This window comes from Oryzias latipes, chromosome 21 (genome assembly GCF_053564925.1).
Source record: "Oryzias latipes strain Hd-rR chromosome 21, Olatipes_Hd-rR_3.1".
Taxonomy (NCBI): Eukaryota; Metazoa; Chordata; class Actinopteri; order Beloniformes; family Adrianichthyidae; genus Oryzias; species Oryzias latipes.
Window position 1 is genome coordinate 27100922 of NC_136257.1, and position 18796 is coordinate 27119717.

General features: G+C 40.0%; 1 protein-coding gene across 1 annotated transcript in view; it reads left to right on the forward strand.

Moving 5' to 3' along the window:
* Positions 1–18796, forward strand: part of igsf3 (immunoglobulin superfamily, member 3) — a 114852-nt gene that overhangs the window by 20837 nt on the left and 75219 nt on the right. The window contains exon 2 of the mRNA XM_023950580.2: positions 8743–9123. Within this exon, the coding sequence (XP_023806348.1) occupies positions 8743–9123 (381 nt within the window). The remainder of the gene's footprint in view (positions 1–8742; positions 9124–18796) is intronic.

The following is an 18796-nucleotide window of genomic DNA, read 5'->3' on the forward strand; positions in this document are numbered from 1 at the left end:
GAGATTGGAAAGGATGAGGTCAGGAAGGCTCTGAAAAGGATGAAGAGCGGAAAGGCCGTTGGTCCTGATGACGTACCTGCGGAGGTATGGAAGTGCCTAGGAGAGACAGCAGTGGAATTTCTAACAAGGTTGTTCAATAGGATTTTAGAGAGTGAGAAGATGCCTGAGGAATGGAGGAGAAGCGTTCTGGTCCCGATCTTTAAGAACAAGGGTGACACGCAGAACTGCAGCAACTATAGAGGAATAAAGTTGATGAGCCACACAGTGAAGCTGTGGGAAAGAGTAGTGGAAGCCAGGCTTAGGAAGAATGTGGAGATTTGTGAGCAGCAGTATGGTTTCATGCCCCGTAAGAGCACCACTGATGCCATTTTTGCTTTGAGAATGTTGATGGAAAAGTACAGAGAAGGTCAGAAGGAGCTGCATTGTGTGTTCGTAGATTTAGAGAAGGCGTATGACAGGGTGCCGAGGGAGGAGCTGTGGTACTGTATGAGATTGTCTGGAGTGGCAGAGAAGTATGTCAGAGTAGTTCAGGACATGTATGAGAGAAGTATGACGGTGGTGAGATGTGCTGTAGGTCAGACAGAGGAGTTCAAGGTGGAGGTGGGACTACACCAAGGATCAGCTTTGAGTCCTTTTTTGTTTGCTATGCTGATGGACAGGCTGACAGACGAGGTAAGACAGGAATCTCCCTGGGCAATGATGTTTGCGGATGACATTGTAATTTGCAGTGAGAGTAGAGAGCAGGTGGAGGAACAGCTAGAGAGGTGGAGGTTTGCTCTGGAAAGAAGAGGCATGAAGGTCAGTCGTAGTAAGACAGAATACATGTGTCTGAACGAGAGGGATCAAGGTAGAAGCGTTAGGTTACAGGGGGCTGATGTGAAGAAGGTGCAGGAGTTTAAGTACTTGGGGTCAACAGTTCAGTGTGATGGGGAGTGTGGAAAAGAGGTGAAGAGGCGAGTGCAGGCAGGTTGGAGCGGTTGGAGGAAAGTGTCAGGAGTGTTGTGTGACAGAAGAGTGCCAGCAAGACTCAAAGGAAAGGTGTACAAGACAGTGGTGAGACCAGCTCTGCTCTATGGGTTAGAGACGGTAGCAGTGAGACAGAGACAAGAGGCTGAGATGGAGGTAGCGGAGATGAAGATGTTGAGGTTCTCCTTAGGAGTGACCAGGTTAGACAGGATAAGGAACGAGTACATCAGAGGGACGGCTCACGTTGCCTGTGTTAGCGACAAAGTCAGAGAAGCCAGACTGAGATGGTTTGGACATGTTCAGAGGAGGGATAGTGGATATATTGGTAGAAGGATGTTGGAGATGGAGCTGCCTGGCAGGAGGGCAAGAGGACGGCCAAAGAGGAGATACATGGATGTCTTAACAGAGGACATGAAGTTGGCTAACGTTAGGGTAGAAGATGTTCATGATAGGGTGAGGTGGAAAAGGATGATTCGCTGTGGCGACCCCTGATGGGAAAAGCCGAAAGAGAAAGAAGAAACAGATGACACAGAGGCAATAAAGGGCAGGTAATGCAGCTTTTTATTTGTTGATAAGTTAGGAAAGCACCAAGTGATCATCAAATGTGGTCATTTTCTTTCTATATATCAATTTTTAATTGAACGTTTTGGGGTAATCTGATTAAATACAAATTAAATAAAGAAAATATAAGAAAATATAGAAAACATAATAGCTTTTATGTATCTACAGCACAAACTAAACAAATTTATCTAAATTTAACTGAATAAATTCAAACTTAACATGTAATAAAAACACCAAAAGAATGCAGAAAAATGGCAACATCTTTTTTTTATTATTGTTTCCAAACCTAAACCACCACAAAACCAACCCAACTTCCATTTCCTCTTAGCCTCAAACCAATAGCTTAGAAAATGAGCTTTTCCTCTATATTTCATACTATCAGATATTATATTAAAATGTTCCTAAAAAGGGACATAAAATTCACACCCACACAAAAGAAAAGCCCTTTTATTGAGGGACTTTAGCGATATATTTGTAGCAGTCGGCGTGGTAGCTGTTAAATCACGGGGCTCGGTGTTTAACTGGCCGACCCTGCGCTGAACGCTGCTTTCAGTGGCATTTGTTTACTCTTCAAAGCTAAATGAGCACAAATGAAGCAGGTTCCATTATTACCTTGTTGTAACAAAAAAATCTGCTGTTGATATTAGCTGTGCTGGAAGACGAGATCTAATTATGATGTAATTAACAACTCTCTGAATATAGATGAGGGTAATCACACCGTTTGGAAAAAAAAATAGAACTGATTTTTATTAAGTATTTCAGTATTAGCTGATGGATGTTGTGAAATATCAGTCTATGAAGGTGGTACATGTTTTAATTTCTGCGTTCAATGGATCAAAATATCAGATGCCAATGATTCATTCTTGGTGCTCGACCTATGACGAAGCTAAAATGTTAAAACAAAAGAGGATGTTTGATTAAAAAGGTTTAAATTTCTACTTTTAAAACTGCATTTAAATCAGAATCCCCCCCATGAAAAGCAGCAGATCAAAAGAGTCTATGTACAAGTTCACAGACACCACCAGTGGTGGTGGTGATGGATTGCTCAAATCTTCACTTTAGAAGATGCCAACACTGCTGAGAGTTTCCTCCTTATTGCTCGCACCCTGCAGCGGTTTTATTATACACCTTTTCAGGTGTATAATTATCACTGGTCATGGAGGAGGGGTGTGAGGCGCAGGCATAAATGCGAGTGGCCTCGCTGCCGTTTCCGCTGAGAATAAGACACTGGCCATGAATGATTGGATTAGTGCTTAACCCCCACCTTCCAGTTGGTTTAATCCTGTTTGCAGCTTTGTGCGTGTGTGTGTCTGTGTATGTGTTGCGATGGAAATGATTTCACTCTCATTTGTGTGTACAGGCGGCGAACAAAAAGGACGATTTCTTTGTGTGGTCAGTCACCATCACGCGACAACGCTTTGCTGCATCCTGAGATGCTGTGTGGGTTTCTGCTGACGGCTAATCAGTGATGAGACATGGAGGGGGGGGGGGTACTGAAGGTGGGGAAGCAGGACATCAGCGGTCTGCACAGAAGGAGATGAGCTTTAATAATGGAAAATCTGAGCCGTTGTTGAGCAAACACCTGCACTTTTAGATCAAGGCTGCGCAGCCAGAGGTGAAGCAGTGGGGGGAGGCCTGGGGGTGGCAGATTATTGAGGGAAAGGCAGCGGAATACAGTGATCAGTTTAAGGTCTGCAGTGTTTGGTATGTCATTGTCGTCCTTTCTAAACAGCCTGCAAATCGATGAGCACTTTGAAGTTTCACATAGCTGCTTAAATCCGACCTGAAAGGATGCAGAGAACCGCGAGGCAAACAGAAAAGACAGGAGCGTGTGGAGAGAAAAGAGACTGGAGAAGGATTGGCGATGGCTGAAACATGGAGAGAGGGAGTGCGAGCAGTTAGACGCAAGGAGGCTTGTTTCAGGGGGGATGACAGGAAACAGGCGAGCAGAGGAAAGCTCTTAGTGCACCAACACAGTATGAGTAATATACTTTTTTTTTTGAAACATGAGAAGCAGAGATGCAGCGGTACAGTTCTGAGCTGATCGGAGTTGGAAGTGAGTAGACTGCCAGATTATCCCACTGACGTGCCGGAGAAGGAAAACAGGCATCCATGGTCTGACTTGGTACCAGTGGTTCCGTCTCCTTCAAGCCATTACACACTCTGCCAGGTATTGACGACATTTCTGAGTCAAATCTTTAGATTCCTTTGCTCCGTCTGGAAGAAAAAAAGCAAAAAGCGATCAAACATACCGACCAATAAGGACACAGATTACATAACATCTGAATAAATTACATATATATCATTTAGAATGTTTCAAAGTACAAAAAAAAAGAAAACGCACTGAATTGCTAATCGGTTTAGCTAACGTGCATCTGCACAGTGTATTAATCTACTCCCACGGAGCCGCAGTTTAATATTTCTCTCTGCCACAAGACCCTGGGGGACTCGTGAGGAAATATGAGTTTATATGTTTTGTTTTCTTAAGTGGTTTATTTATTCCGCTCCATTTCCATATGAAGCATCAAAGGAAGCAGCTGAAAAGGCTTAGCAGTTTGTAAAAAAAATAAATTGCAATATGCATGTGAGCAAACGGCAGCAAACTGCTGAAATGTCAAATTTCAACCATATTCCTGCAAATTGACCTCTAAAATGTGCATTCTAGGGCTTTGATGCGACCTTTATATTTTGTACGAGTATCAGCTGACAGTTTTAGGGATTCACAGTTTTATTTTCATCCATGACAACCTTAGAAAATGTTAAGTTGCTGCATTCAGGAGTGCATGATTCATGCTTTAACGAGTCCTGCTGGGTCTCCGCAGGAAAAGTGATGCCAAAAGGAGTGATTACTCTAATCAGTTTTCACTTTGAAATATCAGCATGACGGAGTATGAGATACGTTCAAAGGAAAGATTCAAAAAGAAATCATCTTTTCTAGGAACCACGTCTTTTTTTTTGATTGTTCATGATACATATAAATGTGTCCCTGAAAGCCCAGAACTGCAGGTTGGACATGAAATGGGTGACCTATCTATCGCAGTAGAATGTACCCCTTTCTTCCTGTCTTTTATTTTTTGTTTTCAGGGAGGCAAATCTTAGATATAATGAAGGGTCACAAACTCTAAAATAACTCAAGCATTATGTGAAAATGCAATGTTGTAATAAACATGGAGGATTCTTATGTGAGAGTTTCTGACATTGAACTTAAAGCGTTGAAGTCAGAGAAAACAAAATGTTTAACTGAATACAAAGTCCTTAAAGGTGCTTTAGTGCTTCTTTTAAAGCTAAAAGTCTATTTTGTGATGAGTTTATAGCATAGAAAACTTTATACGAAAAGATTTTGGAAATAAAGATTTTTTTATTAATGTGTGATTTCTAGTTTTTTCCTTGCTGATTTGGTTTAAAACGGCTCAAAGCCTCAAATCAAAAACGTTTTACATTCAGTTTTCATATATCAAAATACTTAAAAAGTTTTGTATTCAGGCTTGGACTCAGCCACTCCCACTATAGGGTGCAGCTAGAATATCAGGGGGTGGCAAGTCAGGGTGTGATAAGAGCTTGGGGTGTCATATCCCTTTGAGCCCCTAAAATGCATAGTAAATATGTTTACTGTGTTTGTAAACGTGATAACCTTTTTTTTTTTCTTTTTGATAATTTTGGATCAGTCATGGTATTTATTGCCCCCCCCCCCCCCCTTTTGTACACACCTATCTCCAGCCTTGTTTGTGATAACTTCTCCGTAAAAATTCAAAAAACAATAAAAAGAAAAAGCTTTATTTTATTTAATGTTTGCGTAGGAGTGCACTTTTTGTTTTTGAAGTTTCTCTGTAGAAACTTAAGTACAATCCCTCTGAAATTACATTTTATATTCAAAATCATTTAAACTGAAGAAATAAGAATAATTTCTGCTAACATAAAGACAAAAAAACATTAATTTGATTTATTTATATTAGTTTTGTCTTATTTCCATCACGTATCTCTTTTTATCCCTCACTTTTCAAAATAAATGTGTCACATTTGCATCACCCAGGGGCCACATATTTCCCTCTGTCCCATATGTGACCCGCCGAGATGAATGCATAGGACATGAATGTGTAGCTTCCTCTTCTTTATAGTCTTTGGGGGTGAGATGAATACGCTTTTCAGTATCTAAGTAAAGTTCTTTCCGTACATGGGTGTAAATGAATGGAATGAATAAAACAAAGCAGGTGGAGAAATGTGAGTTGGAGTGTAAGGTTTAAAAAAAAGTGTGACAGAAAGTTTCAACAAAATGGGAGAGGATGTTGCAGTTAATAAGCTTTTGTGGTGAATTATTAATGGCGAGCATTGTGCTTGCAAACACAGCCTCTTAACAGGCTTCGTTTCTCCCAGACGCACGTGCACGCGCACAGACACAGCTGCAATCCCCAGTTGCTCATGAAAACAGGAAACAGCGGCCTTGTCACTTTGTCTTGGATTTGGGGTATGTGTAAGTGCTCTGTTGTCTGCGGCTCCTGTGAGACGGATGTTTGCAGTTGTTCCCTGCGTGGCGCGTTAGCTGGCGTGAGGGAGGTTTAGGCAAGCTTCAGATATGCTGCGAGTCTGAATATACAGTAGTTTACAAATAAGTTAAATAATATAAAAATCATGGGGGATTTTGATGATCAGTCATGTTGTCTCAATGCACTGAACAGACACAGTCCTCTGTGCTTTATGTCAGAACCCACTCCATTCTTCTCAGAGATTAACAATATTTAAAGGTTTATTCAAATATTTGCATCTTTCATGGTTTTCTATTTGTTGGTTTCTGTGATGTTATAATTAAAACTTTTGTCTGTTTACTGATCATGAATCTGTACAGTCATACAACTTCTAAACAATGCAGATGAAAATGTCCTGATCAGTAAACCACCAGACCTTTTTAAATTCATCAAAAGAAGCATCAATTAGAGCAAAAACTCTGCAAAATCTCATTATTGCAACTGCTTTCTTTGTCCTAAACACACAAGTCTTAAAGTTTTGGTTACTTGCAAACAGGAATCAACAGGCAGGAGAAGCAAGCCGATCACAGTAATAATGGGTTTTGCTCTACCATTCAAATTGGCCAATCTGCTCTTGAGCAAGGCCTCTAATCTCAGAAATGCTGCTAACCCCCAGATCAAACTTCCTCTTGATCTTGCTATTGTCAAATGTGGAGAATTCATTTCTTTTTAGGAGTGTTGCTAAAAAAATATCATGGATAATACCACAATTCCATAATTAAAACAATTTAGTGGAAGTCTGAGGTTAACCAGACGGTCTAGACCTGCTCTGGACAGGTCTGCTAGAACCAGCAGTATTCAAATTACAGGCCTCATTAGTGTCTGTAATCAGAAAATGGAAGACTTCAGCAAAAGGAGCTAAAATATAAATATTGCGCGAGATAAAAAAAAAAACTAATAATCAAATTTATAACTGCTTAAGATCTTTTTTCTTCATTCTTTTTGGCAAATATCAAGAAAGTTTAGAAAAAATCTGGAATATAAGAATAAATGAATAAAATGTTTTAATAAAGTTTCTCTGAGATGGAAAGACCGTTTGAAGACATAAACGGAAATCTTTGCAGTTTAGTGGATGACCCACAATATTTGTATTTTTAATTAAACCACAGATTTTCTCTGGAATCTTGGTGCTTTCCTTTAAACCAATCAAATTAATAGAATTCAAATAAAAACTTACACTCGTTTTTCTTTTACAAGTTTGTATCTTTGTGTTCTACCCATTGACTGTCTATGAGAGTGACCGCCCCTTCCCCCCTGGTATTCCAAAAAGGAAGTACTCACTGGCTCCAGGAAGCCAAAATCCCATAAACTTCTATAGAGAAATTGAGAGGACTATTGCTGTAATATTGGGCTATATAAATAAAATTGAATAAAATTGTTAAATATTATAATAAAATTGTGGTTTTTTTCTCCATATTTTTTCTGTAGTGAAAGTTTTTCAAGTTATAAACTGGCCAATCAGAGCCATCAATACAAATATGTAGTATTCAAAAAAAAGTATTCAAAACATTTGATTGACAGATTCTCTCAGGCCCGCTTTAAGTGGTAGAGGTGTGGCCTTCCAAGAAGCTCACTCCTGATTGGCAAAAGTGGTTATTTTAAAAACGTCTATTCAGACCAATCACTGACGGTTTATGGCTCCAACATGGCGCTGTCCGTATCGCGAAGAAACGGTCACTAAATTGACTTCATTTGGAGCTGGAAGTTGGAAGCCGTTTTTGAGAGGTGACATTATTACGCTCTCTCGGTGTAGTTCTCTTATACAGCTAGTGCTTCTACCCAGGAACTGTTTTAATGTTTTAATGTATTCATAATTAAATATGCCAGGAAGAAATAATTCATTTGAAACCATTGGCTCTGCTGTGTCACAGCCTCCTAACTATTTGGATTTGCTGCTTCCCCTTTACTCAAGGACAATGCTGACATCCCAGCCACACAAACCTTGTCAGCCGACATGAAGCCAAATGAACAACAACAAAAAAAGTAAAATGGCCATAAAAAAAATTGGGAGCAGCAGGTTTTGTTTGACTCCTTCTGGCTAAAGATTTTGTGCAAATCCATCCCTGAGCTTCACCTTTTCAAACCACAACAATCTTGACATTTCCAACTTTTCTCTATGCTGTAAAATGGCTTAGAGGCACAGATTCCTGTTTCAGGTTATTACTTCTGCACTTTTATCGTAAATATCGGCATTATGTATGACATTATCTTTCCATTATTATTTTGTTTTTGTACCAAACCAGGCTTTAGTGATGGGCTCATGACCAAAGTAAATATCAGCCTCGAATTGCGTCACACAGAACAGTGTTTGTTGTCCGCTTCAAAGGGCCTGAAGACACTATAACCCCTGGAAGCAGCTCTTTTCCAGCCCCAGCTGAGCTCTCACCTGACTCCCAGATGGCTTCCTTTCACCTCTGTGTTGTACAAGCACATTGTTGTCCATAAGGTGAAGGGCTGAAGTGTAAGTGCTTGTAATGGCAGTGAGCAGGAACAAATGATGACTCTTAAAGAGTTGCCGGGATGTTGTGTGGTTAAAAGCTGTGTGCGAGTACAGGGTGCATAAACTCTGCCACTGATAAATATTTAAACTACAGTTTTGTAACCTGTGTTCTCCTTTTTCCCGTCTCCATCTTTCATCTTTCCTTCCCTCTTTCTCCCCCTTTTCTCTTCTTTTTCCACCTTCCCTTGTGTGCAGCCGGTGTTGCTGAGGCTCAGAGAGTGGTGACGGTGCAGAGTGGACCGCTGGTAAGGACAGAGGGCTCCCATGTGACCATCTGGTGCAACGTCACAGGCTATAAAGAAGGTCTGGAGCAAGATTTTGAGTGGTCCATATACCTCCCATCGGCGCCGGACCGGGAGATCCGCATTGTTAGCACGGCTCAGTCCAACTATGCCTACGCTGTGTACGCCGCCAGGGTGAACAGCAAAGAGATCTACGTGGAGAGGCTGAGTCGTGACTCGGCAATGCTCCACATCACCAAAGTGCAGGCCAAGGACCAGGGTGTGTTTGAGTGTTACACCCCCAACACTGATGGGAGGTTCCTTGGGTTCTACAGTGCACGCACCAACCTCACCGGTGAGTCTCCATACGCCATTACTGCTAAATGAATAATCAAGACATTAACCCTTAGTAGTCCAGGGCCTTTGTGAGCTCCTTTTTTCTGCTTGATATCAGTCTTTTTAGTACAACCCCAGCTTCTTTTTTCTTGACATGAATCTTTCATTAAGTTACGCAATAATTCCACAAAGAACCTGAAACTGTCCCAAAAAAAAAAAAACCTCAATTCAAAGGGGTAAATTTGGTCATTTTTCACTACAAAATGCACACGAATTGAGATCAAACAGTTGCATTTTATAAAAAAAAGATCAAACATTTAGAAGCAAAGCAAAAATGTATAAATTCACAAACAAAGCAAAGATGAGGACTGAATCCAAATAGCTTCTGTACCCCTCTGGCTCCTCCCTATTGGTCACTTGTTGGGGCATAAGAAGCTGTGGTGGCATCCGAAAGGATTTTAAAAAGGAGCCGTAGCAACTTAGGCCTTGCTATCCCTCCGCTGGTAGGGTGATCCGCTTGTGGGTAAAGGAGTAACGTATTTCTTCTCGTGGGTGGGTTCCGAACCACAGAAGTTTACATTTAAATGTATTTTATTAATCAATGTGACACTTAAATTATTTTTTGTTTTTATACGACCCTTTTTAGTTACAAAAGTTATGTATTTTGGTGATGTAGATGACTGGTTAAAATTGACGACATCAAATGGTAGAAACTTCAGAGTGTCAGAATGTGAAGACACGACCCCCCCCCCCCATATCTCTCTGCTTGGAGGGATACATTTACGAGTGGGGAAAAGCTGTAGGGGTAGGGAGGCAATTTGGATTCTGCCAAGGTCAAAACAATGTGAAATATGTCTAAAAAAGAACAGGCAAAGCTCCAAGGACTTATGTTTGTTTTAAACCAAAAAAGAACATTTTGCAAACGTTCTCTCTAAATTTCTCTATGGAAACTAAATGTGACTGGCAAACTCACCATTGTGTTCAGAGAATTCAGAAGGTTAAACAATAAATTAGACACCGCTGACCATCATCTAAAGCAGGTAAAGACTACGACTCTCTGTTTTAATGTAGCTTTAAATTCAACAAATGTGCAATCTTTATGAAAAGATGCCAGGAAATGTTTGTCATTTCTGACCTAAAAGAATCCTTATCTATGTCGTCGCTTCAGACATAATAATGTCTTCCCTCGTGGTTTGAACATCAACACACGGGTCCCAATTTTGATATTTGAGGCCATAAATAGTCCTCTAATTATTGTACCATATGTCAGTAAATGGCTTCACTGCTCTGAACACAAATCAAGTAAATTAAACATGAAGTGAAGCTAAATAAGACATAGTAGACAAAGTGAGATAATGAAGCTTTTAAATGCAAAATACTTCAGTGTTTAGCTTAAAAGGACTTTTGCTTTTGATAATATCGAGGAAAGATTTGTCTTGGAAGGTAGGGATTTTCTCACAATCCCTAAACTATGAATTTATGGGGTGACATTGTGAGAAATCTTGTGATTCCCACACCTACTCCCCACACCAGATGTGAGAAAAACTGCTCTGATCAAGACATTTTGTCAACCCCACTCCCTTTATCTCGACTTTGTTATGACTGGCTCTGGGTAAAGGTCTGTGTTGCTGTGGCTGTTTTTCAGGTTTTGTGTGTTGTGCACAAGTCAGAAGATTCTTCCACCAGCTTTGGGAGAAGAATAAAAATCTAGAAAATTCTGCAATTTTTACTTTAAGTGAAAGTAATTTGAGAAATAGGTAATGGTGATGGAGAGTCATCCCTGATGCTACGTTTACACCCGGCTTGAAAATCGTGTTCAAGATTCCAATGAAAAGTCTATGGCTTCACATACTAGGAAATACTACTAAAAAACTATATAGTGCACGACTATCTTGTGTCCTGGACACCACGCTCAATACTTTTTTTTTTTTTAAACTGCAAGCATCAAATCACAGATTTCACAAAGTAAAAACCTAATATATACGAGTATTTAACAAAGACTTTGATGAATACACCTTAATCTGATGAAGAAAACTTTGATGGATAATAAAAAAATAATTTAAATGGATATTTTCATAAACATTGTTCAAATGCAATCCATTGTGGTCCATATTTGCCAATCTAGTGTGCATATGCACACTGGTTTTTAGCAGAGACTTCTGGGAAATTTCTAGGGCACTCGATTTTGGAATTGTAGATTCGAGCACCCCTGCAAAATGGTGAACACACTATTTAGTACGCTAAGTTAGCAATTAGTGAAGGAATTTGAACAAAACTTATGTAAACACGCGTATATGTGCGTTTTAGGCTTCTGCGTTTAAAATTCTCGCGTTCAAGTTTTACGAAGTACGTTTTTAGGATCGTTTTGGGCTCTACCTAAAAGTTAAACCAGTTGAGCTTTAACCAAGTAGGGACTTGGATGTATAGGTGGCACCTTTTTTCAAAATAAGAAAGTACCAGCCAATTGAAAAGTGATCATGAAGGTTAAATTAATGATTAGGGTTTTTGCCTGGCCAGTAGTCTTCAGAAATTGTCATAGAGCAATAAAAGGAAAAAGTCTGGTGCAAGATTCAGGAGATTCAACACCAAGCCTCTTCCAACTGTAAGTCCACGCACTAGTAGTGGGTAACAGTCCATTGTGAACACAGTTTGTGTTTAAGAAAGCCCGTTGAGCGCGTTCTTAAACAGCCATCACATGCCTGAAGTGTACATTGCGTCATTGGCTTGTAATGAAACAGTGAGCCTGTTTACATATCCAGAAAAACTGGATATCTAAGAGTAATCAGACAATTGCAAACTGCCTTTGGAAATGCGATGTTCAGAAAATCCTGGTTTGCAATTCTTTGTCCTTTTAGCAGATTTATTTAGGAAAACGTATATTATGACTCAAGTTTCAAACATCCTAAATCCAGTACTTTAAAAAATGTTCTTTGTAAACACTCAGCTACAGCTATAACATCAGCTTTGCTAATTTGAGAACTAATATGTCTGGATAATGGACAGCACATTGCTGTTGTGCTCTATTTTTGCTGCGCAAGGAGGAAACAATGGTTTCCTTGGAAACACAACACTACCCTGGATCCCACATTTCCAATGTGCGACTTCCTCCATTTCCTGCCAATATTGGATAAAAAAAACATTGGATTATCTTGTTGACGTGATCACTTGAAAACTCAAATAATTAAAAGGAAAAATTGGATAATGTGATATTCGTTTGTAAACGAGTTCCTTGACGGATAGGAACAGTTTGATTCAGTCATTCAGGGCACAAAAAGGAACAGCTGCATCATTTGCTTTATTCGTGCAACGGTTTTGTTAATTTACAAAAAATGTATTATTCTGCAGGGTTCCTTTTTTTTTAATTCAGGCGGAACAAAAAGAGTTGTTACCACAAAATTGCACTCAGCAGACCCACAGCTGCTGAGACTTTTCTTCTGGCTCGCTCGCACTGCACTCATTTCATCTGTGACCAACCCACAATGAACAGCAGAGGTGGAAAGAAGGGCTTATTTAATAAAAGTACAATTCAAACAGTTTAGTGGAGTAGAAATCAGGAGGTTTTATGGATAAGACAAGTTTATATAGACATAATACGATGAAAGTGTTCGAGCTTTGAAAATTAAAATTCTATTTCTCATTGGCATTCATTGGTTTTTAGGGTCAGACAGATTTATTCGGTTTCTGCCGGTTGTTTGCCTATGTCTGCTTCCATCCTTTGACATTTTCCATTCCTGTGTGCACCCAAAGGTTTTTTCTGTATGCTGTTTTTCATTTAGTCTTTGTATTCTTGATCTGCACTTTAATGGACTCTTCCATTAGTCACGTCTCTCCTCTTGGTCTTGATTCGAGAAATACAAGGAGGCTGCTTTTGCGTAGGACAAACTTTATAATCCCTCATGTCAATTTCCACTGCAAGAGAGGAAATGACATGTAGAAACGGCTCTAAGTAACTGTTAACGTCAGTCTAGTTTCACACGATCCCATCTTCTTTGGGAAAAACTAAGCTCATCGTTTCTTACAGACACGTATTGCCTTTCCATTGATTCCATTTTTTCCCTCAGGCTGCCTCAAACATCCCCAGTTTGTTGGCAGGATGAGTGACTGTTTGGAAGTTCTTCCTTGTTTCACTCCATTTTCAGACTCGTTTGGACTCTGCAAAAGGCGGCGCCGGAGCCACAGCTGTCATAGTTTGGGATTTCATTCTCTGCATAACTTCAGACTTTAATCCCTCACACAGCTGACCTTCCTTTTGAGGCCAGGCAACTCGAGTGGCAGTTATTTGTGTCCCTGTCAATAAATTAATGTGACATAAGTTGAAAAGTCATCTGAGTTGGACTAGGAAACATTTTCGAATAATAAATTCAAGTGGGTTAAACTGTTTCAGTTGAGCTTTTTGTTGTCATGCTAACTCTGCCCACTGATGCTGTTGGGAATTTAAAGTATTCTGGCGTTTAAACCTTTGAATAACGTGCTTTTGAGTTCCAGTTTGAAAACTGAAGATCCGATTTACTGATTGGTTAATTGTGAGTAAAGCTTAAAGGACAAAGACTTTCAGGAGAAAATGGTTGTGTGCTTTTGGTCCATTCATCTTCTCAACCCGTTTCATCCCTTTTGGAGTCACGGGGTTGCTGGAGCCTGTCCTGGGCACTGTTGGGCAAAGGTAGGGTACACCCTGGACAGATCGTCATTTTGTCGGAGCACCACACAATCAGTTACACACACATTCACACCTAGAGTGATCTATTTAACTGTGATTCACGTTTTTCTCAGCCAGGATTCGAACCAGGGCCTTCTTTCTGTGTGGCGAGAGTGCTAACCACTACACCACTGAGCAATTTTGAAGTTTACCAAAGATTGAAACAATCCAAAGTGTTGCTTATACACCAGAACAGGCAACAACATTAAAACAAATAAAACAAAAGGCTGCATAACAGCAGAAGAATATTATGCATTGTTGTATTATAACATTTTTATGGTGCTTCAGTGACTGCTGGTTTGGGCTAACATGGAATCTCTTCCCACCTGGTCTTCAAAGAATTTTAACGTCTGTAAGGACCTACAAGAGTGTCTGACTCAAAGTCTTGAGGGCCGACCTCATGCTGGTTTTCCAGAAATTCTGCGTCATGTACTGCTGATTACCTGGATCAGGTGTTTTTAGTCAATAAGGAGCTTCAACGGCATGTTGGTTGGAAAACATGTAGGACACTGGCCCTCAAGGCCTGCAGGTTGACACCCTAAAGGTACAAAATTGACTAGAGCTGCTTTTCAAAATAAAGTTTTAACATATTTTTTTAAATGTCTTTAGATATGTCTGAGGACAATGAGGGGATGTTTCTGTAGCTTTGTCCATACGTTTTTAGCTGCTTTTGATTTCTCAATTTAAAAAGTATATATGAAGCTTACATTTTGTAATTACTCAAAATATAAATATTTGTAAAAAAAAACAAAAAAAGACTATTGCAGTTTCTGTGCTGATATGCCCTCTCCTGCATGCATAACGTCAAGTGGGCTCAAACCTGCGTGAGCGCACGCTCCACATATCCAGGAACAGGCTCTGACCCAGAAGCAGAGAAAACACAAGGGACTGAGTGTCTGTCTTATAAAATATAGTTTGCAGCTTTTATAAAACAAGCTGCATAGTTCAAACTCCTTGCTTCACATTATTCAGTTGATCTGAACTAAAATATTTCAGATTTTACATGAAATATAAGTCATTGTGAAGTTGCACAGCTGTGACTTCAATTAACTGTCCTTTAGCATACTGAGTGTACATATATAAATCCACTTCCCGGTCTGACAGTGAGTCACTTTAGTTTTGATACTTTAGTGCAGTCACGTTACAGTTAACTGTGATCCAGAGAAACGGTCAACATTCCTGCTGAATATCTGTTGACCTGTCTTGAATGAGTCTTCTTCTGTGACTTGGATGCTTTTCGGTGTCCGCTGTCAGCTCTGAATGTGGAGCAGGGCTCGGCTGCAGGTTGCAGGGCTGCTCAAAGCACGTTGTATTTATAGATCAGTGTGTGCGAGTGAGAGCTAGACGGTGCTTGAGCAGAGGTGTTGAGGGGCGCAATCTGAGTTTCTCCCTGTGTCTCTAACCTGTTAACCCAGTTTCAAAGGTCAGAGGTGCACAGTGGGGTCCCTCCCATTTATTTAGCTTTGTCCCTCCACTGTGACACTAGTGCTTGTATGATCTCCAGGCAGCTGCTCATCACTACAGACCCTTTTCATTAAACGGTGGCTGGTCTTTGCTCCTTCCTGCCTCCCATTTTCTCCTTTACCTTCTCCTTGCTGTTGTGGGTTTACCTACATTCATCAGTGGTGCCACTCTCTTTAATTTCCTCTCACTGTGCAGGATTAAAACCTTTTTGCTGACATTCCCTTTGAGGATATGTGCTTCAAAGGTGATGTTTAAAGACAGCCATTTGCAGAAGGTACTAGGAAGGAAATTGAGGGGGGTAAGCAGGCGAGACCCACCTGAAATGCCTGCGCATCTGCTGCTGGTTGGGTAATGGTGGAAGGTGGAGCAGCCTCTACCTTTAATGGTCAGTCAGTTAAGGCTTTGGCACATCATCCGTTTTATCCAGCGACGCCTTTCTTAACACGTGGCATCTTGAGGGGAAGAAAAATCTTTGTTGATATCTGTTTTTGTGATGAAGGTGATGTCCATCACCTTGATTAGACAGTAAGGACACTAGTTCTGATCTCAATTGTAGTTTCTCCCTTCAGGGGTCGCTGCAGTAAATCCTCTGCATCCATTTAACTCTATCTATTAGGGCCTTATGAGTGGATATGGGCTGTTTAAGGGCGAAAAATGGCCAAACCTGCATGAGGCATGCAGGTGTCCTGCAGGAAATATCAAGGTCATAGACTGCTTGGTGAACCCGTAGAGCGAAAGTGTTCATGTACATTTTTTCTACAGGTTGAAAGTAAGGGGGAAATAGGCGAGACGCAGACATCCAATTTTTTTTAAGTCTCCCTGCACACTCTGCAAGGTGCCTGCTACTGCTGTTCTCATGATTAACTCGCTCCTTGCATGCAGCCTGACTGTTAGAAATGAGAAAATTAGAAACCGTGTAGTTCGTGTGGACATCCCACAGGTGTCCTGCGGCCACTTATGTATTACCCGCCCACCCTGTGCATGCAGCTTACTGACGACTACAGTGCAGCGTAAAGGGCCACACGACACCATTACCCATATGTCAAAAACATAATCTATACAAATACTTCACGATAGACTAACCCTACAAATGGTAATGGTACCTTCTATATGCATAGAAAATAATAGAACAGGGTATGTTCTACTATTTTTACCCAGATGGGTGCATGTGAGTAAAGCTTAATGCACTCCAAGCTAAGGTCATCTTTCATACTTCTTTCTTTGGTCACTCTCTGGGTTTTTGGCCTGCTAATTCAAATCTCTGTATTTTTCACAATTTTTGCTGTTAACATGTTCAAATCATCTCAATCTGATTTACCTGTCTGTATTTTTAAAATACATGACACTTCTTCTGATGTACTTATTCTTGTCCAACTTCGTCACGCCCAAAGAGAACCTCAACATCTTCATCTCTGCTACCTCCAACTCTGCCTTCTGTCTCTTTACTCAGAGCCATTGTCTCTAAACCAACAACATTTCTAGTTTTACCAATCGTAAATTCCTTCTTCTTTACATCCACCCTCTGTAAGCGTGTTACCTTCCTTTGATTCCTCTCATTTAGTGTTAGATTTTGGGATTTGACCAACTCTTTAGCCGCCCTTTCAGGGCAAACCTCCTCCTCTAGATTTCCTCCATCTGCTCCGTGCTCTAACCACAGTGTCATCTGCAAACATCTGTGTCCGTTGCCATTTCTGACCTCATGGGGGGCCGTCCAACCTTTTACAGGTCTCAGCTATTTCTTGCACATTTCCAACGTTATATATATCATATAAAACCACAGCTCCTCTTTTAACAAATGTCTTTTAACAAATGTTAGATAAAAAGTGTTTTATTTAAGATAGTTTGACTGTTCAGAATTTTGTTTGTTATTACATCTCTAAGCGGATCTGTCCATGTTAATGCAGTGTTATGCAATCACTCCATTAAAAAATGTTTAAAGTAGCTAGCCATACATTTTAGGAATAAATAATTGCTTCTTCCAGAATTTGGTTAAAGTAAATTTTCTTGTGCAGCTTAGTATCTAATGTGAAACTAAAGCTTCAGTCACAGTTGAGTGTGTGCTGTAAGATGTTCAACAACAATCCTGTTTCTGCTAGAGTGCTATTTAATTTTTTATAATCTTTACAACAGTTTTGTTATTTTTTGTTATTTAAATTAGTTTAGGTTTTTTTTTTTCAAATGTTAATGTAAATTATAATTTCTTTTTAAGTGGAAGTACTGTTGTTTTGGTCTCTTGTGCAGCTTTTTTTGTGCTTGCATTAAACCATCACAGCGGATGTTGCAAAACCCTTATTTAGTTAGAATTTGGGTGTAAGTGTTTGACCTTTAATATTTACTAATGAATTTTCTTATATTTTTGATTATGATATTATTTTCTCAGAGTATCTGACCTGTTTGCTTTGGAGCCTTTTGAACCATACGCTGCTCACAGTTCCTCTGTGCACAAATCCATTGTCTTAAGCTGGAATCCCAAAAAGCTCTGTTTGTTTTCCGCTGAGTGCTTGTTTCTGTGCGCTTGCTTGTGTCTGTGTTTGACTTCCTCCTACACATCAGATTGCAGAAGACAAGTACAACAGCCTGACATGGCCACCATGGCTGTCCTTATCCTACGCACCAGCCTGTATGTAAGCATGTCCAACTGCTAGTAGAACAGCGAGCCCTGGATCTGCTGTGGGATGCTCAGAGCGGCCTCGCTGCACTGCAGGAGTCATCATACTGGCGGATACATAGATCCTCCACATTTGACCTTCAGTTACTCAGAGTGAGGATCAAAATTAGTAATTGATAAGACACTTTTGTCCAAAGCAACCCATACAAAAGGGATGCATTTAAGTTCCACTCTAATCAGATTTTGATCTATTGTAAAAGCGTTCCCAGTGGTCTTTTATTTATGATTACCAGTATGCTGTTCTTAGGCAAAATTAAAATACTGCCATTTTCTAGGACATAGTTTTAGTAGTAGATCATTAGAACTGCGTGAGCCTGCCTTAATTTCCCGTCATCCCTTTGTTTACAACACTAGCTTTAAGCTCCGCACACCCCAATTTAACATTACAGGTGTAACAACAAAAATGGCGACCAATATTGGAGCTATCCAGACGCCTGCTTGGATGAGAAGGACAAAGGCATGCATGGATGATTTTGTCTGCAAGTGGATGCATTAGAATGGAGTGAAGCAGGAAGCTTGTGGTTTGTAGGGCCTACATCGCTGCTGCACGATATGAGAAAAAAAAGAGATATTATTAATCAATATTGCAATGACAATGTAATTTGCGATACATGAATAAATAGCAAAACTACCAATGACATCATTTTTATTTCACTGCAACAGTTTAATTTAAATAAGAGTAACCCTAATCTACATATGAGGCGAGCATTTAGCATAAAATGGCTCCATCTGATTGGTCAAATGCATAAATGGATTTATTTGATTCGTTAACTACTTCAAGCTGCCATAAGATTGTTTCAGCACATTTAAGGTAACCATTTATTGCAATTTTCGTCGTCTTTTGTAATATGTGTATTGCACATC